The sequence below is a fragment of the Thunnus maccoyii genome, chromosome 2, assembly GCF_910596095.1.
Source record: "Thunnus maccoyii chromosome 2, fThuMac1.1, whole genome shotgun sequence".
NCBI lineage: Eukaryota > Metazoa > Chordata > Actinopteri > Scombriformes > Scombridae > Thunnus > Thunnus maccoyii.
The window spans coordinates 35,528,463-35,555,249 of record NC_056534.1 but is presented as its reverse complement, the minus strand read 5'-3'; the positions used below and the strand labels follow the sequence as shown (position 1 = coordinate 35,555,249).

The window sequence follows — 26,787 nt, the reverse complement described above, 5'->3', positions numbered from 1 at the left end:
GGCTGAGTAGTTCTCCTCTTAACAAGTAAACTTTACCTCATGTGTAGGTCTGTGGAGTGGCTCTTTAAATATTTCAGACAGTGTTGAATATTCTCAGACTTCCAGTATTCTCAACTTTCATTCCTTACTGTGGTTTTCTACTGGCATATTTTGTATATATACAATAAATATACATGATCGAGTGATTTTTATTATTGTGTCATGCATTTACAAAGCCCAGCCTGCATGGGCTTACAAGACACTATTAAACAAAAAAGACCAGATCCTGCATCACATATGATTTACAATTCCACTATTAAACAAACAAACCATCCTGTCTTTTTTTCAGCCTTTAGACACAACATTTTCTTCATCAGGGCTCCAAAATATTCCTGAATTTCGATCATACATTTCACTTTATATTGATGTTCTTAAATTCTCATGACAGGGACGGTACAAAAGGAAACATGATTCATTCTCATATAAATATATAAACCATCATCTCTGGTGTCATTGTCTTGCTTTAATATTTTCATACATTGGATCCTTATTTATTAACTCACCTGCTTTCAAAATGTGTTTTACAAAGTTCATTATCACTGAATTTCTCCTGACTGACATGCCTCTTATTCTTAGGAGTTTCTCCAAATAGATCAACTTCCTGAGTGACTTCCTTTCATTTTATCAAACAATTGAACAATGGTTGGGTTTATTTCCTGCTGGGGAAACCATGTGCTCCACCTCCTCTGGTTTGATTGGCTGTGCTCCAGCCAGTAGAGATAAGTATTCACTATGTAAGTAGACAATGAGTCTGATAATCAACAAAACTTCTAGAAGAGCAACAGAGAACCAACATGTGGTTGTGGGTAAGTAAAACAATGTCTCTTTGTCCGCTACAGTAAAGTGTTTGTGGCTGCATGACGGTATTTGTGGAGGAAGAAGTCAGTCAGAGTTGGGGTGCGGAGAGAAAGTCTATATAATGACGTCATATTAAATGCTGCACAACATTCATTATTTTTGTATTAATTTGAATGGCCAACACTATTTTACACCAGTTTTAGAATATTTTATTTTACAGCAGAGAGCAGCTTGAACTCCAACATGCTGTATGTCAAAGCAGCATAGTATCATATGCAGCTATGGACAGTTCACACACGCAATGCAGGTTTATTCCTAATCAGAGGATGATTTATTGTTGACTGAGCCATAGCCATGATATACTGGTATCAATAGAACAAGGCACTTGTAATTTTCTGTCATTTTCTTAATTCAATAACTTAATAAAGCTGTGTAATGAAAGATTAACTGAAATAACAATGTTTGTCTGTCATTACTGTGCTTACCTGAGTTTAAGGACAATGAAAATCTCAACTATATACAACACTAAACACTAACAGACTGTGTTAGTAATGTGTATTATAACCTGAGTAATGTGTATTGGTGCCATCAGATGGAATTCATGGTCAACATAACAGGTAATGAAAACAAACAAACAAAGGTGTGGTAATTAAATGGCTATAAAATGAACGGGTACATAAGTGACAAATGGTGTAGTTGAGTCCATTTTGTCACACCTGCTTTGATAGATTCTCTTGTTTTGCATTTTCTTTTTAGGAAGTTTTTCGACACAGACTACACCAAAGATGTTGCGGGGGGAAAAAGTTCCCTACATTGCACCCTGCTGGTGCTGGTCACGTATTACAGTCAAACTGCTCACTGCCAAAATCAACGCAAAGGTATGTAAAGGTAACAGTGTCATAGGCACTGTGTGTTTGTCATGAGGAGAGTAAAAGACATGGAGCCCTTAAACTGAATGTAGTAAAAGGTCAAAAAGTGCCTGAATTCATCTATAAGTCACTTAATAAATAAATTAAACTTAATTTACATTATTGCTCTCCTATTTGTCTCATTAGCTCATTTTATTTTTTAAATTACTTTTTAAAAAAAATACTGATGACTAAGCACTTTCTACAAACAAACTACTGTACCTGAAAGTAACTTAAATGATAAAACTACACAAGCCAGTGCAGGTCATGTTATCCCAAATAGCAAAATAGTATAAAAAGCAGAGCAGTTAGAAGTCGTTATTCAGGCATGACGGCGTTAAAGTGTCCAGATAATTAATCCAAAAGTGCTTCTTTCTTTGTACACACAAAAGCACATTTACACACTTTACATTCTTTCTGTAGCTAAAACACACAAAGATCACAGTTTAATCTTTACTGAAAATGTTTAGGTAACATGTTGAACAACAAGACACAAACATATGGTTTTACTTAAAGGTATGAGTTTTTGCCTTTGTTAAATTGATGGCATTAATGAAGTTCAATATTATCTCAAATTTGTTTGATTTTGTGTAATTTTTATATCAGTATTTAATGGTAGCATCCCCATGTTCATTTTACCCCTAACTTAGGGTAAATTGTGCCATAGGACTAACTTTTTTTGATGGGTCATCGTCCTAAAACCATAATAATTAGATAACTTCTTTTAATTTCCATGAGTACACAACAACCTGAGGTATATATGGTAACTATTATTTGAAACAGATACACTTTCATTTTGCAGTAAAATCATCATATGTAAAAAGTGGCTCATGTTACCCTGTTCTCCCCTAGTGTTTCTGGTAAACCCATCCTAGATTTGAAAAGTGCCCTTATGACAGCTCAGCCTTTTTCTATGTTTTACTCCTTATACATTTGTTCACAATCCTTCTCACTGGATATATAGAACGGTCTTTTTGTACATTTAGCATGACATTATTCAAACCGCATTTCAGATAGGGGAGAACGAGGTAACATGAGCCACTTTTTACATATGATGATTTTACTGCAAAATGAAAGGGTATCTGTTTCAAATAATAGTTACCATATATACCTCAGGTTGTTGTGTACCCATGGAAATTAAAACAAGTTATCTAATTATTATGGTTTAAGAACAATGACCCATCAAAAAAAGTTAGTCCTATGGCACAATTTACCCCAAGGTAGGGGTAAAATGAACATGGGGATGGGGTAAATAGTGCTACCATTATATACTGATATAAAAATTACACAAAATCAAACAAATTAATTATAAAATTAAAAATAATTTTGAACTTTATTAATGCCATCAATTTAACAAAGGCAAAAACTCATACCTTTAAGTAAAACCATATGTTTGTGTCTTGTTGTTCAACATGTTACCTAAACATTTTCAGTAAAGATTAAACTGTGATCTTTGTGTGTGTTAGATACAGAATGAATGTAAAGTGTGTAAATGTGCTTTTGTGTAAACAGACGAGTGACAAATTAAAGAAAAATCCAGTACAGGTCTGAATGCTTGGCCCCTACAGTGAGGGGGTCTGGGGGCTCTGTTATGCTTTGGGGGGCATTTTGCTGGCATGGTTTGGGTCCACTTGTCCCCTTAGAGGGAAGGGTCACTGCAAATCAATACAAAGTTGTTGTGAGTGATCACCTTTATCCTATGATGAAACATTTCTATCCTGATGGGAGTGGTCTCTTCCAGGATGACAATGCTCCAATTCACAGAGCACGAGGGGTCACTGAATGGTTTGATGAGTATGAAAATGATGTGAATCGTATGCTATGACCTTCACAGACAGCAGATCTAAACCCAGTTGAACATCTATGGGAGATTTTGGACTGAGGTGTTAGACAGCGCTCTCCAACACCATCATCAAAACACCAAATGAATAAATATCTTTTTGAAGAACAGTGTTCATCCCTCCAGAAGAGTTCAGAGACTTTTAGAATCAATGCCAAATTGTCTTGACGCTGTTCTGGCAGCATGTGGTGGTCCAACACCTTACTGAGACACTTAATGTTGGCTTTTCCTTTAATTTGTCACCTGTCTGTATGTACAGCATGTTTGTTTGTGGCTTAAATTTAACATTAGTCAACAATTAGGTATTTATTCATCAACACTGTAGCACTTGTAACATGGAGCAGTGTCTCTAGTCTCTATCAGAAAATCATTTTGGGGGTAAATTGAACCATTGACACAACTTGCCCCAACATCACTGGCACGTTTTACCCCACAACCTCCATTTAGACAAAACTGTTTCACACAGCGGCTCAGATCCACAGTTATGCTAAGTTTATGACCTTGTTTTGTAGCTTACACTGACTTAAATTAACATGTAATAATGTCCAAAATTATCTTTTTAAATTAAGATACAAGACTGATAACTTTAGTAACATGATGAATTCACCTGGCATGACAAAAATCTTTTTTTTTTTTTTTTGCTCTCTTTCACTGACCACTCTCTCCATGTGCTGGAGTCCAAGATGGATTGAGTCATGTGAACTGTTCTTTCTTAATTTGTGGTCACATGATTACTTTTGCTTATGGTTACCTAGATAAAGGGGGTGGCTCTATTTACCCCGTTCTCCCCTACATGAAACGTCCTTCCTGGTGGTGTCTATTTTAAAGTAAAGTGTTTTATGATGCAAGAAGACACGTCTGTCTGCATCTTATACCGATTCTTGTTGCTGGATGTAAGTCACTGCAGAAATTTGGATTCAAGAAATGGCACAAGTGGAAAAGAACATTAAAAATCCGTTTTGACCATGAGTTGTGCTCGCTGTGTGTGTTTTCTGAGTTGCAGAGCAATTGACCTCTATTGTGTTTTAATTTTGGCTGTTTTCAATAACAGAGCCAGCCACGCATGTCGTTGAGTCATTATGAAAGTGAAAGTCGGTCAGCTGCCTGGGAAAAACCGAAGTCCGTCTGTGAGTCAAATATTTCCTCCCAGACCGGCGACACGGCCACTTCATAGAGGAGCGTGTGCGGTGAGTTTAAGTGTTACTATTAGCAGTGTGACATGTTTATGTGACATGTTTATGTTACACTATAGATGAAGTTAAGCCACGTGTTGCTGCACGTGGTGCAGAAACTATGGCAGCTACAGCTGGTGTGTTATAGACACTGTAGATACGTTGATCCACACATGCTCACAATGGAATTAATTATGGTTTATGTGCTGTATTTGTTATTTAATGCAACATGAAATGACTCTCAGTGCTGCTTCGAGATGCGCTCCAGCTCTAGTTCAACTTGTAACTTTAACAGCCTGTAATTCACTTGCATGACTGTTTGATATTGAAAATTTAAAGCTCATTTTTGACAGTGAGTCCTCTTTCTCTAAAATTAAGAGATACAAACTATGTTAATGTTAAAATATTTGCATAAGAATATCAATAACATCACCATTTCGTGCAGACATAGTATGGCTGCATTGTTTGTTTGTTTTTTACGTCTCATCTCAGCCTGTAAGCTCTTAAATAGCGCAAAGCATGAATATTTGAACTGAGCAAATACGTTACTAACTTAAAAATCTCAATGATGAAGGAACTGTCATGTGGCTGTAGAAGCCGTGAAGTAAATGACTCCAGTTCAAGACGTCAGGAGATTGTTGTTAATTAATGTGTGGTGAACTGACTCAGGTTCAGACAAAAGGAGGGAGATTACAAATGTGAATAAGGTCAAAATGAAAAAGGATAAAAAGGATAAAAGTGGGCCAGCTAACTACAAAAAGGCAATAGAGAGTTGCAGTAGTGGTGTGAGGTGTGCATGGATAAAGAGGTGTAGCTAGATAAAAGTTACGCAAATATTTATGCAAATAAAATCAGAAAACAAGCCGAGATGTCATTGCAGGAGCAGAGAGACCGAGTGAGCAGATCATCCTAAAAGATTTAAGCTCAGGAAGCGTCATTGACTTGCTGTGACTCTTTGTTCTTTTAACTCTTCAAGTGATATGAAAAATATCTTTTTAGTGGACTTCCTCTCTCAGTGTGACTGTGTCAGTGTAATGTGCGGGGTTAAGAGTCTTTCAAGTACAAAACAAACACTAATAAACACAGCCTGTTAAACATGTTTGACCGCAATTTACAACATGTGAAACTTGCAGAAACAATGAGCCAGATTGCAGAAGCAAACGTGCATATATTTAGACTCATTAGAGAATGTTTACCACTTTATGAATACATTTAAGTTATTGTGCAACTTCATGGTCTGAAACAGTATCTACATCACCAACTTCCCTGAAATAATACATAACTTCATCCCACTCATGGTTTCTGGCTCATATTTTAAAATCCAAGTAGAAACAGATTTTGAAAAGTGACCAAGCAAGTAGTTATAGGTGATCGGATGGCTTTAAAAAGCAATTTTATGTGGAATCAGTGAATATTATATGCTCTGTTCCAATAAAAATAAACTTATCCACAGAACAGTGTATTCTCTGGAGACTCTGTGGTCGTGGGAGAATGACTGTTTCTCAGTAACATATATACTTTTCTCTGTCCAGCTTTGGACTGTTTAGAAAAACACATACCATGGATTATTAACTGTCTCTTTATTTCATGAAAGAGTTTTAGACCATAGCCAAAATTTCAGTCTTTTTTTTTTTAAGTAATGCTTTTTAATTTGTACACACTACAGTCCTTGTTTTAATCCTGGTGACTTGATTCGGCCTAAATTGTCAATCTGACAGTAAATGTAGAGTACAGACTACAGTTTGTCAGTTCATAAATGCTGCAGCTCCTCAAGATAAAGAAAATACTGATCTATGGAAGGGGGTTAGCCCCGAAGTTAGCAACAACGCGTTAGCCTAACTTGACCAGGCTCACTTAAGGTGGACTGACTTTTAAGGTGGACCAGCAATTCTCATTTTAGTGTCAATGTCAGCCGCTCTTAAACAGAGAACGGAGAAATAGCTGAGTCTCTTTCTTGAGTTTTTCATACCCATTCCCACATATTTCACTCTGCACTTTGACTCAGAAATTGATTCTTGGGGGTTAAAAACATGTGTGTGTGTTACATTTTAATGATCCCCACATAAAGAACTGTTTACTTTAATTGTCATTTCAGGTGAATGAACATGGCCTCCGTTGGTATCCTCTTCTTGTTTTTCATCGTTATCAGAGCACAAAGTGAAGGAAAAAGTAAGTTCTGCCATGATCTGAGAATGTATTTTGAGAATTTCAAGTGTTAACTGCTGCTTGCTGTTGATGTAATATCTGTCACAGAAGTCAAAAGTCAATTTATTTAAAACAAAGAACTCAAAACAAACAAAAAATAACAAATAGGTGGGGTACGTCTGCTGAACTGGCAGCTTCTCTGGTTTTATACATGGGACACACTGGGTCCAGGTGAGTCCCATCCTGCTAATCAGTGTGCTCTCAGGAACCTGCTCCTGCAGACAGAGAACAGCAGCAACAAGGAGCTCAAAGCAGAGGAGCTTTCATACATCTCATCCATTTTTAAAAATGTATTTTCCTCCACAGCTTTTGTAGAAGTGGAATGCAAGACTGAAAACGTGGGACAGTATGGCCAGCAGTCAATGCTGGACTGTGTTGTCAAAACCTCAGAAGAAGTAAAAGAGCCAGAAATCACGGTGGTCGCTTGGAAGAAAAAGGGTTCTGAGGATGCCTTACTGGTTTTTCACAAAGGGAAAACTACATTGCGGCCTGGCTATAAGTTTGCTGAATCATCCTGGAACAACAGGAATATGAACATATCCCTGCTCATCACCAACACTATGATGGTGAACAGTGGAGATTATACATGCTTGGTGATGACAGACAGCGGTGATGATGAGGAAACAGAGACCAGCCTCAGAGTCACAGGTGAGAGCCTCCAGCCATGACTGACCACTAAAACATTTTGATAATTATTTGATACAGACAGACGACCATTTTAAGTCAAAAATATATTGTCAAAGCTAATCCATACCAACTAATTTCAAAGCTCAACCATGGTTGTTTCTGTTTTGATGAACATTTTCATTCTAGTGACTTGCTGAAAGGTTTAATTATGGCCTTGAAGGAGTTGAGATTGTTTAGAGATCAAGGGGACTTTCTGACCAGACTGGTATTTCCCTTCAGCTGTGTCAGCTCTGTCCCAGAGTCTTTACTTTCAGTTTCACTGTGACAAATAATCCAATAATAGAAATAGCCGTTGCAGTAGTCAGTTTCTTCATTATCTGTCTTGCTTGTCACAGGTTGTACTTCATATTACTAGTCCAAAATCATGGTCAATAAATTATATTGAGATACTTTATTGGTATTGATTGACGTCATGGTGCAATATTCAGGTTAATGAACATGTTAGCTTTTTATCTCTGTCTTGGCAGCCAAATACAACAAACCAACAATAAGCTTCATCCCTGAGAACATTACGCGAAGAGAAGATGTCACCTTGTCCTGTAGCTCTGTTGGTGGATACCCAAAAGGTCAACTTCGCTGGTTCGATGAGCACAACAAGGATTGGATAGCAAGCAGTGAAATGGAGGCAGAGCTGACAAACGATGGTCTGTTTAAACTGTCTAGCAAGCTGTCTTTGCTGAAAAATTCCATTTTCTCCAAGTACACCTGCGTAGTGTTCAACTCCAGTGGCGGCAAAGAGGACGAGGTCACATTGGAAATACCAGACACAGCAGCATCTGAAGGTATTTGTTGTTGAACACCACACTTGATATCTTTTAAACCTAAAGTAATGGCTCAGGCCTGCTTCACACAGAAACATGGATGTCATTAAAATAATTTCAGCTTCAGTATTTTGAAGCAATGTGAATGACACCGCACTTATATCAACACACTTTAATTTGGGATTGCTCAACTAAGAGGAGCCTGAACCACAAGTCAACTTTGGTGCTTGTTTTTTGTCGGCACTATGGGAGGTTGTAGTGGACAAAAGTTTCTTTTATCTATAATTAAAGGCAACCATCTAAATTTATTTGTTGTATTTATTTTGATACACAAGTCACTGACTAGCCAGGCTGCCACATGTCTCTAAATCTGACCTGACATCATCCTCAAACCCTCAAAACAATAAAGAAAACTAGTTTTTACACTTTTCATTCTCATTAGTGGAACGACTCATTAACTGGTTCACTTGGCAACTTTACAGCCACCCTATCTGTACTGTTATTGACTGATAAGTTGTCACAGCTGACAAATAAAGTACAGTAAAAGGCCATTTTCTGATTAGGTGATCAGTATCTGTACTGCAGTTCACTGTCACTGTCGGTTGCAGCAGCAGTTCAATAATGAAACTGTCTGCCTGCCGTCTCGTTGCTTGTTTACAGTCTACTGTTATCTGCAGGGGTAATGTGTTCACTCAGAGTCCACGTGCCAAATTTTGTCCAAACTCCTCTGGGGGATGAAAGAGAAAGTGAATGTATCTTGCTGAAGTATAACAGGGGGAACTTCCCACCAGCACATGCATACCTTGTTTTAATAAACACTTACATATTTACTCCTTTAAATCATGGCTTGAAGTATTAGAGCATTCAATTTTTATTATTCTGTTGGATTTATTCAGGTCAGGAACAAAGGAAAGTTTCGGATCAAACCTCCAAAATAGTCGCCCCTTTGGTGGTTATCGGATCGCTGATCGTAGGATTGCTGTTGGCGCTGCTGATTTACAGAAGGCGGTCTCAACGTGAGTACAAACACACAGGCCCTCACACACATTTGATTAAGCGATGTAGCTACTGCATACTTCACATTAGGTTAAAACAATGGAGTGAAAACACTTTCCAGTATTAGACGGTGTTCTACAAAATGCGTCACAAAGATTGCTGAAGTAAGCAGAAATAGATATCCGTCATCCACACTGGATGTGCACTCAGTCTCATCTTCATCATCATCATTTCCTTGACAGAAGCCCGGAGGTTCTCTGCAACACCCCTAATGAGTACGTCCGTCTTTGGACATACTGTTATCTCTGTTTTTGTTATTTTCTAACTCATGCTTTAAAGGCGAACATCCAATTTGTCTTAAGAGGTTTAAATAAGAATTCAGTCTATTATTTTTCTATCTATATGCTACTTTTAGCTGCCCTAAAATACTGAATATGTGCTACAAACCTGCTGACATATTCATGAGTGGTGTTTGGTGATTTATGTGCATTCAAATTTAGCTGGCTAAATCCAATTAAAATAATCAAGCACAAGTCTGCTTTGTTATTATATCAATATTCCTGCTTCATCCTTACTGATGAATGTAGTTAAAAAGTATCAGTCGACGTCCTTTTGAAATAAAATGACAGCATATTTTGTGGCTGATGCAACTTGAAACCAAACACACTCACCACAGACAGGTTTCTGATCTCATTCCAGGCCTGTTCAACCTTGAACTCCTGCTGCATTTCAAACTTTGTTCAGGAATTTGGTTGTAGAACATTTTGTTGACTGACCAAGAAACCTTACTGTCCCTGAACTAGCTGGGTGTCAAAATGTCAAAACTGCTTTGTACTGGGTTCCTTCTCACTCTAAAGATGTACAGGTGATATGTACTACACTGGACATACAGTATTTAGTATTTTTCCAGGGCTTGTGGGAAACTAGGCTTGGTTACTAATCACCAACATTTGAATCATAGTATAACCTGACTCATGCTTTGGACATCTGCAAGCAAAGACCACTCCCTATTGGTTAACCGTCTTTGTTCGCTTGTCTTGATCTCAGCAGATGGTGATGGTTTTACACCTAATTTAACCCACTTTAAATCTTTAATTTGTTCCAGGTCACCATCGAGAGGTTCCTACATGTGAATCAGATGCTGAGCATGGTATGTCTATGCTATTTGACTTACTGAGTCTAACTATTCAGATTTTATTTTATCACTCTTTTCATCTGAACTCTAGGAGATTTAATCCAGACTTTGATATTAAATCTTTTTCCAGGTGATCATGTGGAGATGTATAAAGAATGTGAAGATGGCACAGCCTGAGGTAATTACACTATAATGTCCCAAGCAAACAATTGAAAAGATTAGTTCACCTTCATTTCATTGTCCGTGTATTGACAGTCTACAAGACAATATCAAATATCTTAAAGCGCTCTGTCTCTCTCTCTCTCTCTCTCTCTCTTAGGAGATTCTTCGTGTCACATGAACATAACTACTTACCAGCAGCCTCTGAAAGGATTAGCAGAAAGCTAAAGGGGCTGGAAGTTGTGTATGTGTGTATATGTGTAGTGTTCCTCTAACTGTGATCTGTGAAACAGGGTTTATGTAGCTTTTAGGACCGGTATGCAAGTTCACTACTAAAACAACATGTATTTTGGGGATCTCAGGTTTTTTGGTTTCATTTTTCTATTCATCTGATGCCAGCTCTCAGGAGTGCCCATATGTTTTGGGCCTTTTTGTAACTGTTTGGTAAGGGAGGCAACGGTAAATGCACAGGATTAATCTTTTGTTGGGATGTATCTGTATTGTGTTAAGAGCAGGGAGAACGTGCTTTACTATCATCCTATAATCCAAACTCCAAAATCACTCCGGACATAAGATGCAAAGACAGGATTCAGACAAAAGGATCTCTGGAGAACCACACCATCACCATCAGCAACCTGACCACCAATGACTCTGGTGTCTACAGCTGTGTATAGAAAGTTTCCCGAAGGTGAAGCCCGATGCAACGTCCACACTGTTAATGTAAAAGGTCTGTTTTTCCTTTTTCTTCTAAAACAAACAAATAAATAAACAACACATGTGTTGGGTACTCGACCCCCTGAAACTGGTCTGTGTTATGATTGACCACTACAGGGCTCCGGTCAGGGAGCACAGAGTCATCATTGTCGTTTAATTCCTTTACTTGCAGTGTAAGAGTGGTACAAGTGGTACAACTTAGTGGTGCAGATCATTACAGTTTCTGAAATAAAGAACAAACAAATAAACATAATGTCTCTGAGTTGTCACTGTTCATATTTGTTACATGGCTAATGATGACCAGTACTAATTAAACATTTAAAGTCATCAAATGAGATCTAAATCCTCTCAGGGTGTATGTTAATCTAAACTGGGGCAGTAATCACTCTTGTTATAATAACACAAACTGAAACCACATCAACTGTGTTCACAGTCATACAGCAAACTCACAAGGCTAACGAATTAGCTTAGCGCCTAGCAAGGCTAGTTTCCGAACATGTTAATTACTAAACAAATAATGAACACACTTAGCATAACCTAGACAATGCCATGTCATGAAATACAGAGAGAGTTATCATGCTACCTGCACCTTATAGCTGTGATATTGCAACTTACATCGTCAGTGACTTCTGCACCGGGAAAGCCGGCAAACGAAGAAAGGAAGTGTAAACAAGAATCGTAATTTCAAAATAGAAGTCTCTAAATGTACAGAATTCCCAACAGCCACCCCCACATTTGAGCAGCAAATGTGTAATAATGGAATTCTTCAAGTGTCTTTGATAGCAGGGAGCTGGATTAGGCGAGCAACTGGCCTTGTATAGACATTACCTTTCACCAGGACTTCTGCAGTTCTGATGCATCCGTCCTGACTGGTGACCGTCTTAATAACTCTCCTGATGGGCCATTGAGCTCTGGGAAGCGATGGATCCATAATCAGGACGACTGAGTCCACAGTCACGTTACTTGATGACCTCTGCCATTTCTGCCGTGTCTGAAGAGTAGGTAAGTAGCTCCGTATGTACTGGATCCAAAACTGGTCCACAAGAACCTGACAGTGGCGCCATCTTCGCCGCCCTATGCCCGACGGGACATAGGCCACTTGAGGCAGCACTGCATCACGCCGCCCCATGAGAAGGATGTTAGGCGTGATGGGGTCAGGGTCAGCGACGTCAGCTGACACGTACCCTAACGGTTTTGAGTTCAATATCCCCTCTACTTCCACTAAGGTTGTGTGTAGGACATCCTCTGAAACGGCCTGGCTTCCCACTGCAACTTGAAGACCAGCCTTGATGGAGCGAACTTCCCTCTCCCATGCTCCACCAAAGTGGGGAGCGTTTGGTGGGTTAAATCGGAAGTCGATCTGGTATTCTGTCAGCTGTTCTTTTAGTTGTGGTTCCATGGCTGCAAAAGCTTCACGGAGTTCCCGCTCAGCCCCACGGAAGTTTGTACCACAATCTGATAGTATCTCCTTTGGTCGGCCCCGTCTTGCGACGAACCGACGAAGAGCAAGGAGGAAGGCATCTGCATCCATAGAGTTGAGGAGCTCGGTGTGAATGGTGCGGGTCGTGAGGCACTTGAAGATAACCCCCCAGCGCTTCTCCGTCCTCCTGCCTACTTTGACCAGGTAAGGCCCAAAACAATCAACACCTGTTGAATAGAAGGGTGGACAGAGAAGTCTGAGGCGCTGCAGAGGCAGGTCTGCCATCTGCGGGATCTCTGGCTGAGCTCTCCATCGCTGGCAAGATGGACAGTTGAGTTGGTGATGTCTGACAGCCTGCCGTCCTCGCAAGATCCAATACTGCCTGCGTATCTCTGCATACATCCGCTCTGTGCCTGGGTGCAACGGACGTTCATCAGTGTCTTTGATGAGGAGTTTTGTCGCAGAGTGCCTTGGGTCTAACACAATAGGGTGGATCTCTCCTATGCTTGAGTTCTGCAGTCTTCGTAGCCTCCCTCCCACTTGGAGTATGCAAGTGGAAGAATCCCACTCCGGAGCAAGGCTGGCCAGACGACTGTGGTTTGGCACAGGTTTCTGCGCTTTGAGGGCAGCAACTTCTGGGAAGCTATGGGCTTGACACCCTCTCAACAAGAAGATCTCTGCATCTCGGTGACTAATGAGCTGACTGTTTGCTGGGTCCACTGCCGCCCCATGAGCACCCTGACATACCTGCTGAGCTGCCTCCACCAACTCCTTCCAGGTACTGAATTGATAGGCATCTGGGATGCTGATGTTGGGCTCTACAGTGGTAAAACAGCAGAAGGTGATGCCTTTCAGTTCTGATGAGCCCAATGCTGTTTCATGCTCAGGCTTCTTTGGCCAATGTTCAGCACTCTGCTTCAGGAATGGAGGCCCTTGACTCCAATGACTAGACTCTACCAGAGCCAGGAGGGGCTTACCCCTTGTTATGCCGTCAGCCGGATTATTCTGGGTGTCTACGTACCGCCAAGCCTGTCTGTCAGTCAGCTCCTGTATCTCTGACACTCGAGTTCCAACAAAAACTTTATATCGACAGGAGTCTGATTGGAGCCATTCCAATACCGTGGTGGAGTCAGCCCACAGGGTTGTCTGTCAGATGGTGAGTGTCAACTCAGTCTCTACAAGCTTGGCCAGTTGAGCACCAGCCACTGCGGCGCAGAGCTCCAAGCGGGGCATAGACTGTTGTCTCTTAGGCGCAACTCTTGACCTAGCCATCACAAAGGAGGTGTGGATGACATCTCCTACAGGTACAGTGAGGTAGGCCACAGCCCCATATGCCCGTTCGGAGGCGTTGCAAAAGATGTGGAGATCGTACTCTGGGTCTGCACCTTCCACAGAGACTGGTGAGTAGCAGCTGGGAATGGATATTCTGCTGAGGTGCTGCAGCTCTTTCTCCCAGGCCTCCCAGTCATGTCGGAGGACTGTAGGAATATCAGGATCATCCCAGCCCCTCTGTTTGGACCAAAGCTGCTAGATAAGCACCTTGGCGCGTGTTGTGAATGGCACGATGAACCCCAAAGGGTCATACTGACTGGCCAGTACCTGATATGCCATCCTCATTGTCAGCGCAGCATGTACGATGGGCCGGTACTGGTAGCCAAGGGTGTCAGCAGCACAGTTCCACCTAAGGCCTAAGGCTGGCTCCAGTGGGTCGGTCCGATTTTGACTTAGCCACAGTTCTGTAGTTGAGGATCTTGCATCAGGGGGAAGATGGGCTACCACAGTCGGTTGAATGCTTGCCCACTGTCTGAGATCGAACCCTCCTTCAGCCAGCAGGACACGCAGTTGATCTACCCTTTGTGTGGCTGCAGGTATGGTGGGGAAGCTCTCGAGGCAGTTGCCCACGTAGAAGCTCTTCTGAACCGATTGCAGCGTACCAGGATAACTGTCTTGGTGTTTACAAGCATGTTGCTGCAAAGCAAAGATGGCACAGCATGGGCTGCTGGTTGTACCAAATGGCAGCACCTGCAATTCATACACATCTGGTGGGTCTTCACAGCGTAGGTCTCTCCAGATGAACTGGAGGAGCGGTCTGTCCTCAGGCAGGAGTCGGACCTGATGAAACATGGAGCGGATGTCTCCACTCACAGTGACCTGGTGTTGCCTGAATCGTAGAAGGACACCAAGCAATGAAGGTCCAAGCGTGGGCCCAGGCAGGAGTTGGTCATTCACTGAGGCACCCTTGTACCTGAACGAGCAGTTGAAGACTAACCGTGATTTGTTATTGTGGCAAACAAGGTGATGGGGGAGATACCATGCCTCTGTAGACTGATCCACCTCCTTGGGCCCAAGCTTATTGACATACCCTGCCTGAATAAGCTTGCTGATCTCAGATGAGTAGAGAGCTGCCTTCTCCGGGTCTTTCTTGAGCCGCTTCTCTGTGGCCCTCAGGTGAGCCATGACAGAATGTGGGGAACCATTAAGCTTAGGTGCACCTGTCTTCCTCAAGAGAGGGGTGGCATAACGCTGGACTCCCTCAATGTTGACTCGCTGGGTTTTGGTTTCAAGAAGGTTCATGGCTTCCTGATCCTCACGAGAGCGAACAACCATTTTCTCATTGCGAAAGGGTAGCACATCGAGTTGCCATAACCTTTCGACATTTCGATACAGGAGGTCATGGGCGCCAGAAACTGAGGTAAAGAGGCACTGCTGCACTGAGGTCTGTTCTGGCACCCACACATCAGCACCTTGCAAAGCCCATCCGAGGGCAGTATGGATTGCTATGGGTCCACCAGTAGCTCCTCTGAGAACTGGCTTAGTGGCAGTAATGAGGTGTACATGATCCGACCCAAGCAACACCAGTGGACGCACATTAACGAATGGCTGCAGTGGGACTCCACGTAAGTGAGTGTGCTGTCTTTGGAGCATTTGCACTGGATAGGTCTGCTCCACCAGGTCTAGACCTGAAGCAGTGAATGCACCCCGCACTTTGTAGCGTTTCTGCGGGTTTCCTTTGGGGGAGATTTCAAAGTTGATCTCTGACCCCAGGAGGTGTGTAATGTCAGTTCGCACAGTGCGTAAGGCAAGAGTCTCACACTCACCATTCAACTCGAGCTGCTGGGCAGCGGCCGGTAAAATCATAGTCCTTTGTGCTCCGTCATCCAAGACAGCAAAAGTCTCTATTGACTTTGAATTGTTGTGCAGCAGGACCGGGACCACCTTCAGGAGTACTTGATGGTTACAGGAGTACAGGAGTACTCGATGCAATGCTGGGTGTCAGATAGACTTGACTTTCCGAGGCCCTTGACTGTGGATCTATGGAGTGACGTTGGGCTGCATCATGTAGGACCTGGAGGTGTATGCCACCGCATTCGCCACAGGGTTTCTTGAGGTTACATGACTCAGGCGCATGAGCTCGTGCACACTTCCAACAGCGCCTTCCTTCCCCTAGCCACTTCACCAGGTCTGCCACTGGCTGCTCTTTAATGTTGCGACAGCGGCTAATGTAGTGCTCCTTGCTGTCACAGAAGAGGCAATGCGTCTTGAATTGTCTCTTATTATTGGATGGTGTGGGATTACTGGAGACGCTGGGTTGTGTGGGCTCTGCACCATGATATACAGCTACACTTTGCCCTTCGCCCTTAGACAGGGTCTTCTCTTTCCCATTACTCAGAAATTTCTCCTGTTGGTAGCGCTGCACCAATCGGTTGGACAGACGCTGCTGCTGGGCTTTAACCTGAAGCCATCCATTCAGGTCCTGCAGGTTGTAGGGGTTAAGGCTTGTGCTGTTGAGCTTTCCCTGCAGCTGCAGATATTCAATAAACCCGTCTCTGTGATACTTGGGTAGCTTACTGAGTAAGCGATCAACATGGGAGCAGCAATTGAGCTCCATACCGCGTGGTCCCTCCAAGGAGAGCAGCATACTCACCAAGAGGTGGACTCGTAGGGCGAAGCTCTGGAAAGTACGGGCGTCACCTGGCTTCACGTCCGGTGTGGTTAGAATGGCTGCTATCTCACTTTGTGCCAGCTGGTGTGGCTGACCATACTGGAGCTGCAGAGCTTGCATGGCTGCTGAATATGGATAAGGGTGATGACGGCATGACTGACCGACCATCTGAGCCTCAGGCAGCTTGAGATGTTCAAGTAGCACATGATATTTGTACTTCTCATTCAGCTGCGGGTGAGGCTCAAGCAAGTTATCTAGGGCCAGCCTCAAATTAGCAAACTCCTTTTCACTGTCTGTGGAGAAGTCTGGGATTTTGGGTTGCGGCACACCATATACTGAGCGAGGTGGTGGGCCATAGCTGAATGGGGGCACAGTCTGACTAGATGGCAGCTGCGGCTGAACAGCTAGAAGTGAACCACCTACTCCTGGAGCAGATAATGGATGCTTAGGTGGTGCCATTGGGAAAGTCTCAGGAACATAGTAACGTGGGCCATAGCTTGAAGCCTGAGGTGTCTCTTGTAGTGGGTTATAGTGCAGTGCAGCAGGATAACTGTAAGATGCAGCGGTGGGCTTGTAGGCAGGGGCTGTAGCAGTTAGCTGCTGTTGTACTTGGGGCTGGAGGCCTTGTCCAGAATCATCATAGAGGTGAGGTAGCACAGTGGTCTGCAGTTGCAGATGGCCCGGCTTGGTGGGGTACCGCTGACCCAGTGTTGGTGTCACCATGCCAGATGAGAGAGTGGAATGGGGTGAGCATGGACACTTTAAAGGGGTTGGGTGTACTGGTGTAAATGCAGAATTTGTTCTCTCCCTTTCTGATGCAGGGGTGTAGTCTCTCACCTTAGTCTCCCTCTCTGGTCCCATAGACAAACATGCTCTTATGTGTCCGCCAGGCTGAGGCTCCATGTCGTGTGCTTGCTTTACTGGTGGAGGAGGAGAATGGTTTGGAGAGATGGGAGTTGTATGAGGGTGAGGGACTGAGGCTGGTAGTGTGGGTGTATCTCCCTTCCCTCTGTTATGATCCTCATCTACCTCTTCTTCCATTAGGAATGATGTAATGTGTTCCAAGAGCTCCTGGCGGCGACGCTGTCGGGTTTCGTACTGACGGAGCTTATTGGTGAGCTGGGCCACTTCAGCGTTCTCCTCCATCTCGCTTCTGGAGATGGATTCAATGAGTTTTCTAAGTGAAGTAGTGCTAAGCAGTTCACCTGAGCTGGGGCTGCGCGAGGCTACACGTTTGTCCAGATGAGCAGCTGCATCCATTTGACCGCTGTCCACAGCGGCTGCTGCTCCTCTCTGCTCCTCTGGCTCTCTCTCTGTAGGGTGGGAGGAAAGGGCAGGTCACTGAGGGTGGTAGGCAAGGATGTAGTCTTCGAGATGTCTGGGGGTGCGGTGACGCCTCTCCTGACGCTCCTGAGCATCCAGGAGGGGCAGAGACGCTGACTTATCTTGTGATGACATTTTCTGCAGTAGCCAATTATATCCGTCTCGAAGGACCTTTGTTGGGTACTCAACCCCCTGAAACTGGTCTGTGTTATGATTGACCACTACAGGGCTCCGGTCAGGGAGCACAGAGTCATCATTGTCGTTTAATTCCTTTACTTGCAGTATAAGAGTGGTACAAGTAGTACAACTTAGTGGTGCAGATCATTACAGTTTCTGAAATAAAGAACAAACAAATACACATAATGTCTCTGAGTTGTCACTGTTCATATTTGTTGTTACATGGCTAATGATGACCAGTACTAATTAAACATTTAAAGTCATCAAATGAGATCTAAATCCTCTCAGGGTGAATGTTAATCTAAACTGGGGCAGTAATCACTCTTGTTATAATAACACAAACTGAAACCACATCAACTGTGTTCACGGTCATACAGCAAACTAACAAGGCTAACGAATTAGCTTAGCGCCTAGCAAGGCTAGTTTCCGAACATGTTAATTACTAAACAAATAATGAACACACTTAGCATAACCTAGACAATGCCATGTCATGAAATACAGAGAGAGTTATCATGCTACCTGCACCTTATAGCTGTGATATTGCAACTTACATCGTCAGTGACTTCTGCACCGGGAAAGCCGGCAAACGAAGAAAGGAAGTGTAAACAAGAATCGTAATTTCAAAATAAAAGTCTCCAAAAATACAGAATTCCCAACTACATGGTCTTGTCTTAATGGTAGTAACTCAAATAAGTGTTAATACAAAGAATAAATACTTTTTCAGTTTTTTAATTCTACACTACACTTCTAGTACATTTAATAGGGAAATATTGTAAATTGCATAGATATGGTGATCTTATAAAATATGACGCATTTTTAAAGATACACAATAGTATATAAAATAGCTAAAAATGGATCCACTTCAACCAGATATAATATTAAAGTAGTACTCAGCATGATTACAATCTGATTGATTGATATCTGTGTCATTTTATGTCCTTTATAATTTTATAAATGGAATTATCTTAAAGTGGACAAATGCATTTCTGCAGCAGAGTAACTACAATGTTTGATGTCATTTGCAGCGTGTATCAGTGGATCAATAAAGCTATCAGTCCAGTATATATAATCCTGAGTCATGTCTTTTCACTAAATGTCAAGTGGATACATTTACAGACATGTACACACACAACATCCTCCAGCATCACTGTGAGCAGGTGTAAGAGTTCCTGCATGCTACTCTTGTTATGTCTGTGCCACAGTTGAGCTGTAAGAACAAACAGTAAAGTCCTGACAAAAATTAACAACACAACTTATTCTTCTTAACCACTTGTGACTTTTAGTCCTTAGTATTGGTCAAACTCCAAAAACACTGGATCCTACAATTCCCATAATGCAGTTCTCATGACAGGGACGGTACAAAAGGAAACATGATTCATTCTCATATATATAAACCATCATCTCTGGTGTCATTGTATTACTTTAATATTTTCATACATTGGATCCTTATTTATTAACTCACCTGCCTTCAAAATGTGCTTTACAAAGTTCATCATCACTGAATTTCTCCTGACTGACACGCCTCTTATTCTTAGGAGTTTCTCCTAACTCGGCCAGTCAGGAGAAACGTTTAGTTGTAGGAGGTTTTGTGAATACGACTCCTGATTTGTGAGTAAGACTTTGGTTTCACACCTCAGCTTGTAATTTCCAGTTTTGTCCACAACAGGGTGCACTATTCATTCAATGTTAGCTCTTAACCTGAGACACATGACTTCATGTTGCACCACACAAAGGAGAAAAGTTTGAGAGAGAAAATGACAAATCCCTCCACAACAACCTGTTTCAGATCTGACTTTTCAAACTTCAGTCACTATGTTTTAAATAATTGTTGTATGACTGTGAAAGAATCCTGGTGGGGCAGCAAATGTGATCGATGGAGAAGATTTGAACAAACAAACATTTTAGAAATGGTATCCAGATGATGTGTTTTAGTGTATCTCAGTCATCTAAAATAACTCTAAGGCTTCTAACAACAACACTGAAGGTAAATAAATAAATTATATGTGTATATATATATATATATATATATATATATATATATATATATAAATTACATATATATGTATATATACTTGGTTTTTTTTCCATTGTCAGCCAATGGAATGTGGTCGGCCTGATAAGAAACAGTGGTCTTTCTGGTAAACCCATCCTAGATTTGAAAAGTGCCCTTACGACAGCTCAGCCTTTTTCTATGTTTTCGTCCTTATACATTTGTTCACAATCCTTCTCACTGGATATATAGAACGGTCTTTTAGTACATTTAACATGACATTATTCAAACCAAATTCAACCCTACCACCTTCTCCCTGCTTCTGTCTTGTCAAGTCATCATCGAGTCACGTGTGTGGCTGCTGTGTCAGCCAGCTGTCATTCAAGAAAACCTGCATTTCAGGTACATGAAACGTCCTTCCTGGTGGTGTCTATTTTAAAGTAAAGTATTTTATGATGCAAGAAGACACGTCTGTCTGCATCTTATACCGATTCTTGTTGCTGGATGTAAGTCACTGCAGAAATTTGGATTCAAGAAATGGCACAAGTGGAAAAGAACATTAAAAATCTGTTTTGACCATGAGTTGTGCTCGCTGTGTGTGTTTTCTGAGTTGCAGAGCAATTGACCTCTATTGTGTTTTAATTTTGGCTGTTTTCAATAACAGCCTGCCACGCATGTCGTTGAGTCATATGAAAGTGAAAGTAAGTCGACCGAGTGGAAAAAACCGAAGTCGTTAGTCAAATATTTCCTCCCAGACGGGCGACACGGCTACTTCATAGAGGAGCGTGTGCGGTGAGTTTAACGGATGTTACTATTAGCAGTGTGACATGTTTATGTGACATGTTTATGTTACACTATAGGTGAAGTTAAGCTACGTGTTGCTACATGTGGTACATAAACTATGGCAGCGACAGCTGGTGTGTTATAGACACTGTAGATACGTTGATCCACACATGCTCACAATGGTATTAATTATGGTTTATGGTAGCGGTTTATGTGCTGTATATGTTATTTAATACAACATGGAATTACTATTAGTGCTGCTTTCAAATGCGCTCCTAAGCTAACTTTGCTCCAGCTATAGTTCAACTTGTAACTTTAACAGCCTGTAATTCACTTGCATGACTGTTTGACGTTGACATCATAAGGCGGCGGCTGTTACTGACAGTGCTTCCTCTTCCTCTAGAATAAAAAATACAATCTGTTAATGTTAAAATATTTGCATAAGAATATCGATAACATCATCATTTAGCACAGATCATAGACTGTAAAAAATATGGGCGTAGCCACCGTGACGTGAAGCTCAAAGTGGGTGGCTTCAGTCGTCGCCATCTTTGCAGTGCCTGACTCCACCTATAGGGTCTGATCCAATATGGGCAAAGAGGTGGAGCTGAGGCGAGTTGAATGAAGCCTTATTGTTGAAATAAGCCAACTAGCAGCTAGCGACCACCCCCCCCCCTTAAAAACCTTTGACATTTGGAGATTTCTGTAAGAATTGCATTTTTCAGCGATTGGATGGTGAGCACTTCTGTTCTTGAAATTGCTCAGAAACCCCCTTATTGTCACTATATCTTGGAAAGCCATAGATCCTCTGAATGTCCTCTGTCTCTAGTTTGTGGTTGTAAAGTTTCATGAGGCTGTGATTATCCTAGAGGTCACAGTAGGTCATTTTATGCAGTGAGGTCAAGTTTAAAAGAATGGCCTCATTACAATGAAATGGCTACTATGGGGACTAACATCATCACACCAGATACCAGTACCTTTAAATCTGAGTCCGCTACAGCCTCTGAAAGACCTGTTTTCTGTTTTCATCATTTTCATTGGTGGAGACAAACAAACCTCCCAAAAGTCACACAAAGCCTGTTTATCTATATTTTGCTTCTTTGTTTTACTTTACATACATTGAGTGGCGTGCATTGTCAAACCACCGTCACGCACACTAGATCCACTGGTAACTTGATTATTCTTGTGCAACCAGTGTCAGGCTGTTGAACAACAGCCACACAAACCTCTTTGCTGTTGTGCATTATTGATGTAATTGTTATTAATTTATTCAACACAGTTTCTGAGTTTATGCTCTGCAGATCAGTTGGAGACTGAATGTCTCTTTTTTCTTCTCCATCAGGATTCACTATTGGGTCACTGGGACCATGACTGAGTCTATCATCTTCTTTTAAATGAGTCATATCCAAGTGCACCCAGGTATGCCATGAAACTCTGGTCACAAAAATACCAAAAGTGTCCCAGACACACTTGTACAATGAACTTGACTACTCTTTTCACTCTGCACTTTGACTCAGAAATAGATTCTTGGGGGTTAAAAACATGTGTGTGTGTTACATTTTAATGATCCCCACATAAAGAACTGTTTACTTTAATTGTCATTTCAGGTGAATGAACATGGCCTCCGTTGGTATCCTCTTCTTGTTTTTCATCGTTATCAGAGCACAAAGTGAAGGAAAAGGTAAGTTCTGCCATAAACTGAGAATGTATTTTGGGAATTTCAAGTGTTAACTGCTGCTTACTGTTGATGTAATATCTGTCACAGAAGTCAAAAGTCAATTTATTTAAAACAAAGAACTCAAAACAAACAAAAAATAACTAATAGGTAGGGTACGTCTGCTGAACTGGCAGCTTCTCTGGTTTTATACGTGGGACACACTGGGTCCAGGTGAGTCCCATCCTGCTAATCAGTGTGCTCTCAGGAACCTGCTCCTGCAGACAGAGAACAGCAGCAACAAGGAGCTCAAAGCAGAGGAGCTTTCACACATCTCATCCATTTTTAAAAATGTATTTTCCTCCACAGCTTTTGTAGAAGTGGAATGCAAGACTGGAAACGTGGGACAGTATGGCCAGCAGTCAATGCTGGACTGTGTTGTCACAACCGCAGAAGAAGTAAAAGACCCAAAAATCCTGGCGGTCACTTGGAAGAAAAAGGGATCTGAGGATAACTCAGATAAAACCTTACTGGTTTTTCACAAAGGGAAAACTACATTGCAGCCTGGCTATAGGTTTGCTGAATCATCCTGGAACAACAGGAATATGAACATATCCCTGCTCATCACCAACACTATGATGGTGGACAGAGGAGATTATACATGCTCGGTGTTTACAGACAGCGGTGATGATATCACAGAGACCAGCCTCGGAGTCACAGGTGAGAGCCTCCAGCCATGACTGACCACTAAAACATTTTGATAATTATTTGATACAGACAGACGACCATTTTAAGTCTAATCCGTACCAACTAATTTCAAAGCTCAACCATGGTTGTTTCTGTTTTGATGGACATTTTCATTCTAGTGACTTGCTGAAAGGTTTAATTATGGCCTAAAAGTAATTGAGATTGTTTAGAGATCAAGGGGACTTTCTGACCAGACTGGTATTTCCCTTCAGCTGTGTCAGCTCTGTCCCAGAGTCTTGTCTTTACTTTCAGTTTCACTGTGACAAATAATCCAATAATAGAAATAGCCGTTGTAGTAGCCAGTTTCTTCATTATCTGTCTTGCTTGTCACAGGTTGTACTTCATATTACTAGTCCAAAATCATGGTCAATAAATTATATTGAGATACTTTATGGGTATTGATTGACGTCATGGTGCAATATTCAGGTTAATGAACATGTTAGCTTTCTATCTCTGTCTTGGCAGCCAAATACAACAAACCAACAATACGCTCGATCCCTGAGAAGATTACTGGAAGAGAAGATGTCACCTTGATCTGTAGCTCTGTTGGTGGATACCCAAAAGGTGAACTTCGCTGGTTTGATGAGCACAACAAGGATTGGCCAGCAAGCAGTAAAATGGAGGCAGAGCTGACAAACGATGGTCTGTTTAAACTGTCTAGCAAGCTGTCTTTGCTGAAAAATTCCATTTTCTCCAAGTACACCTGCGTAGTGTTCAACTCCAGTGGCGGCAAAGAGGATGAGGTCACATTGGAAATGCCAGACACAGCAACATCTGAAGGTATTTGTTGTTGAACACCACACTTGATATCTTTTAAACCTAAAGTAATGGCTCAGTCCTGCTTCACACAGAAACATGGATGTCAGTAAAATAATTTCAGCTTCAGTATTTTGAAGCAATGTGAATGACACCGCACTTATATCAACACACCTTCATTTGGGATTGCTCAACTAAGAGGAGCCTGAACCACAAGTCAACTTTGGTGCTTTTTTTTTGTCGGCACTATGGGAGGTTGTAGTGGACAAAAGTTTCTTTTATCTATAATTAAAGGCAACCATCTTATTTGTTCTAGTTATTTTGATACACAAGTCACTGACTAGCCAGGCTGCTACATGTCTCTAAATCTGACCCGACATCATCCTCAAACCTTCAAAACAATAAAGAAAACTAGTTTTTACACTGTTCATTCTCATTAGTGGAACAACTCATTAACTGGTTCACTTGGCAACTTCACAGCCACCCTATCTGTACTGTTACTGACTGATAAGTTGTCACAGCTGATATATACAGTACAGTAAAAGGCCATTTTCTGATTAGTTGATCAGTATCTGTACTGCAGTTCACTGTCACTGTCGATTGCAGCATCAGTTCAATAATAAAGCTGTCTGCTTGCCGTCTCGTTGCTTGTTTACAGTCTACTGTTATCTGCAGAGGTAATGTGTTCACTCAGAGTCCACGTGCCAAATTTTGTCCAAACTCCTCTGGGGGATGAAAGAGAAAGTGAATGTATCTTGCTGAAGTATAACAGGGGGAACTTCCCACCAGCACATGCATACCTTGTTTTAATAAACACTTACATATTTACTCCTTTAAATCATGGCTTGAAGTATTAGAGCATTCAATTTTTATTATTCTGTTGGATTTATTCAGGTCAGGAACGAGAGAAAGGGTCGGATCAAACCTCCAAAATAGTCACCTCTGTGGTGGTTATTGGATTGCTGATCGTAGGATTGCTGTTGGCGCTGCTGATTTACAGAAGGCGGTCTCAACGTGAGTACAAACACACAGGCCCTCACACACATTTGTTTAGCTTCAGTTTCCCTTTTTATAAACAGTAATGAGTTATGACTTACATTATTTGTGATCAAATATACTGGTATGGCAAGTCTTTACCACTATGATATTTGATCATGATATTAATTTATAATTTTAATGTGATATTTGAATACTAAAGTTCTAAAATGTTGTGAAATGCAGTTTCTAACTATTTATTTTATCACTCTTTTCATCTGAACTCTCGGAGATTTAATCCAGACTTTGATATTAAACATTTTTCCAGGTGGTCATGTGGAGACGTATAAAGAATGTGAAGATGGCACAGTCTGAGGTAATTACACTATAATGTCCCAAGCAAACAATTGAAAAGATTAGTTTCACCTTCATTTCATTGTCCGTGTATTGACAGTCTACAAGACAATATCAAATATCTTAAAGCGCTCTCTCTCTCTCTCTCTCTCTCTCTCTCTCTCTCTCTCTCTCTCTCTCTCTCTCTCTCTCTCTCTCTCTCTCTCTCTCTCTCTCTCTCTCTCTCTCTCTCTCTCTCTCTCTCTCTCTCTCTCTCTCTCAGGAGATTCTTCGTGTCACATGAACATAACTACTTACCAGCAACCTCTGAAAGGATTAGCAGCTGCCCCTGCTGGGGACCTGGGCCTCGGTGGGCCTCCTGCCGGCGGTGACCCCCCTGCATCTTCTGGCGGTGAGGAGCCAGCTGAGAGCAGTGATCAGCGACAGGGAAAGGATGAGCATCAGAGCAGTTCAGAAAACACAACCATTGAAACTGATAACAAAGAGAGTGAAAAAGTAAATGATAATCTGTCAGTGTGTGAGGACCTCATTGAAGACGAAGACATGTCTGATGATGATTTGTTAAAACTGTCACAAAAGAGGAAAAGTTCAGAGCCTGTCCAGAGTAGTGCAAAAGCCATCAAAGTCACTAAAGGGACAAAAACTGGAAAATCCGCAGCAGAGTCAGAAAGTGATTTGTCACTGACCCAGGAGGACCAGCAGAGCTGCTACTCTCCTGCTGGTATAAAGAGTTTTCTGCAGGGAACGAAGGGATCCAGGCTTGTGAAAGTAGAGGATCACTTTGCAAACCTGAAGCTGTTTGTAGAGTTAGCGAAGCCTCTGACAAAAAGATCAGGAAACTTTGGAGATGATGTTCTGACAGATCAGGAAATTTATCGTCTGAAGAAACTGCTGCTTAAAGTAAAAGCACATATCATTGCTGATGATGATGTTTAGACGAAGGTTCTCATGTTTTTCTCTCTTCCTGTTATGTTTTCCTACTGTTTTGGGAAATCACAGATTAAACAGCTGTGTCAGCAGTTCACTCGTAATGTCACTAGAGACATAACCAGATCTATGAGGGACCTGGAGACTCAGGTGGTAGAACTGCAGAGTTTAGCAGGTTCTACAGGAGATCGAGGGCTTTTAGATTCCCTCAAGTCAAAAAAGTCGGCTTTGGCCAACCTGCTGGGCATCGCAGCACAGGGAGCTCTGGTCAGGTCACGGTTCCTCAACATCACGCAGATGGACGCCCCCTCTCACTTCTTCTTT

At 41.8% G+C, this 26,787-nt stretch overlaps 4 protein-coding genes across 6 annotated transcripts; 2 read left to right on the top strand and 2 right to left on the bottom strand.

The window, feature by feature from the left end:
* Positions 1–827: 827 nt before the first annotated feature.
* LOC121912597 (ICOS ligand-like) lies at positions 828–26,240 on the top strand. Of its 2 annotated transcripts, none has more exons than XM_042434831.1 (10): positions 828–845; positions 1,594–1,715; positions 4,637–4,772; positions 6,853–6,926; positions 7,269–7,610; positions 8,117–8,431; positions 9,307–9,426; positions 10,512–10,556; positions 10,672–10,719; positions 26,162–26,240. In XM_042434831.1, exons 4-9 carry the CDS (start codon positions 6,857–6,859, stop codon positions 10,716–10,718), a joined length of 939 nt encoding a protein of 312 aa, XP_042290765.1. In that variant the 5' UTR covers positions 828–845; positions 1,594–1,715; positions 4,637–4,772; positions 6,853–6,856; the 3' UTR covers position 10,719; positions 26,162–26,240. The 2 variants fall into 2 exon arrangements, with proteins under 2 accessions (XP_042290765.1, XP_042290757.1); XM_042434823.1 differs by lacking the exon at positions 26,162–26,240 and adding an exon at positions 10,861–11,492 and having other exon boundaries at positions 829–845.
* LOC121912587 lies at positions 11,546–16,029 on the bottom strand. The gene is made up of 2 exons (XM_042434811.1): positions 12,030–16,029; positions 11,546–11,637 (listed from the first exon to the last, which is right to left on the bottom strand). The coding sequence occupies exon 1, from the start codon at positions 15,970–15,972 to the stop codon at positions 14,362–14,364; it is 1,611 nt and encodes a 536-aa protein (XP_042290745.1). The 5' UTR covers positions 15,973–16,029; the 3' UTR covers positions 11,546–11,637; positions 12,030–14,361.
* On the bottom strand, positions 16,070–18,887 carry LOC121905282. Its single transcript, XM_042423443.1, has 2 exons — positions 18,829–18,887; positions 16,070–18,433 (listed from the first exon to the last, which is right to left on the bottom strand). The coding sequence occupies exon 2, from the start codon at positions 18,035–18,037 to the stop codon at positions 16,070–16,072; it is 1,968 nt and encodes a 655-aa protein (XP_042279377.1). The 5' UTR covers positions 18,038–18,433; positions 18,829–18,887.
* LOC121912610 lies at positions 20,959–24,262 on the top strand. 2 transcript variants are annotated; one of them, XM_042434844.1, is made up of 5 exons: positions 20,959–21,059; positions 22,393–22,469; positions 22,658–22,731; positions 23,074–23,424; positions 23,917–24,262. In XM_042434844.1, exons 3-5 carry the CDS (start codon positions 22,662–22,664, stop codon positions 24,243–24,245), a joined length of 750 nt encoding a protein of 249 aa, XP_042290778.1. In that variant the 5' UTR covers positions 20,959–21,059; positions 22,393–22,469; positions 22,658–22,661; the 3' UTR covers positions 24,246–24,262. The 2 variants fall into 2 exon arrangements, with proteins under 2 accessions (XP_042290778.1, XP_042290783.1); XM_042434849.1 differs by lacking the exon at positions 22,393–22,469.
* Positions 26,241–26,787: the final 547 nt, after the last annotated feature.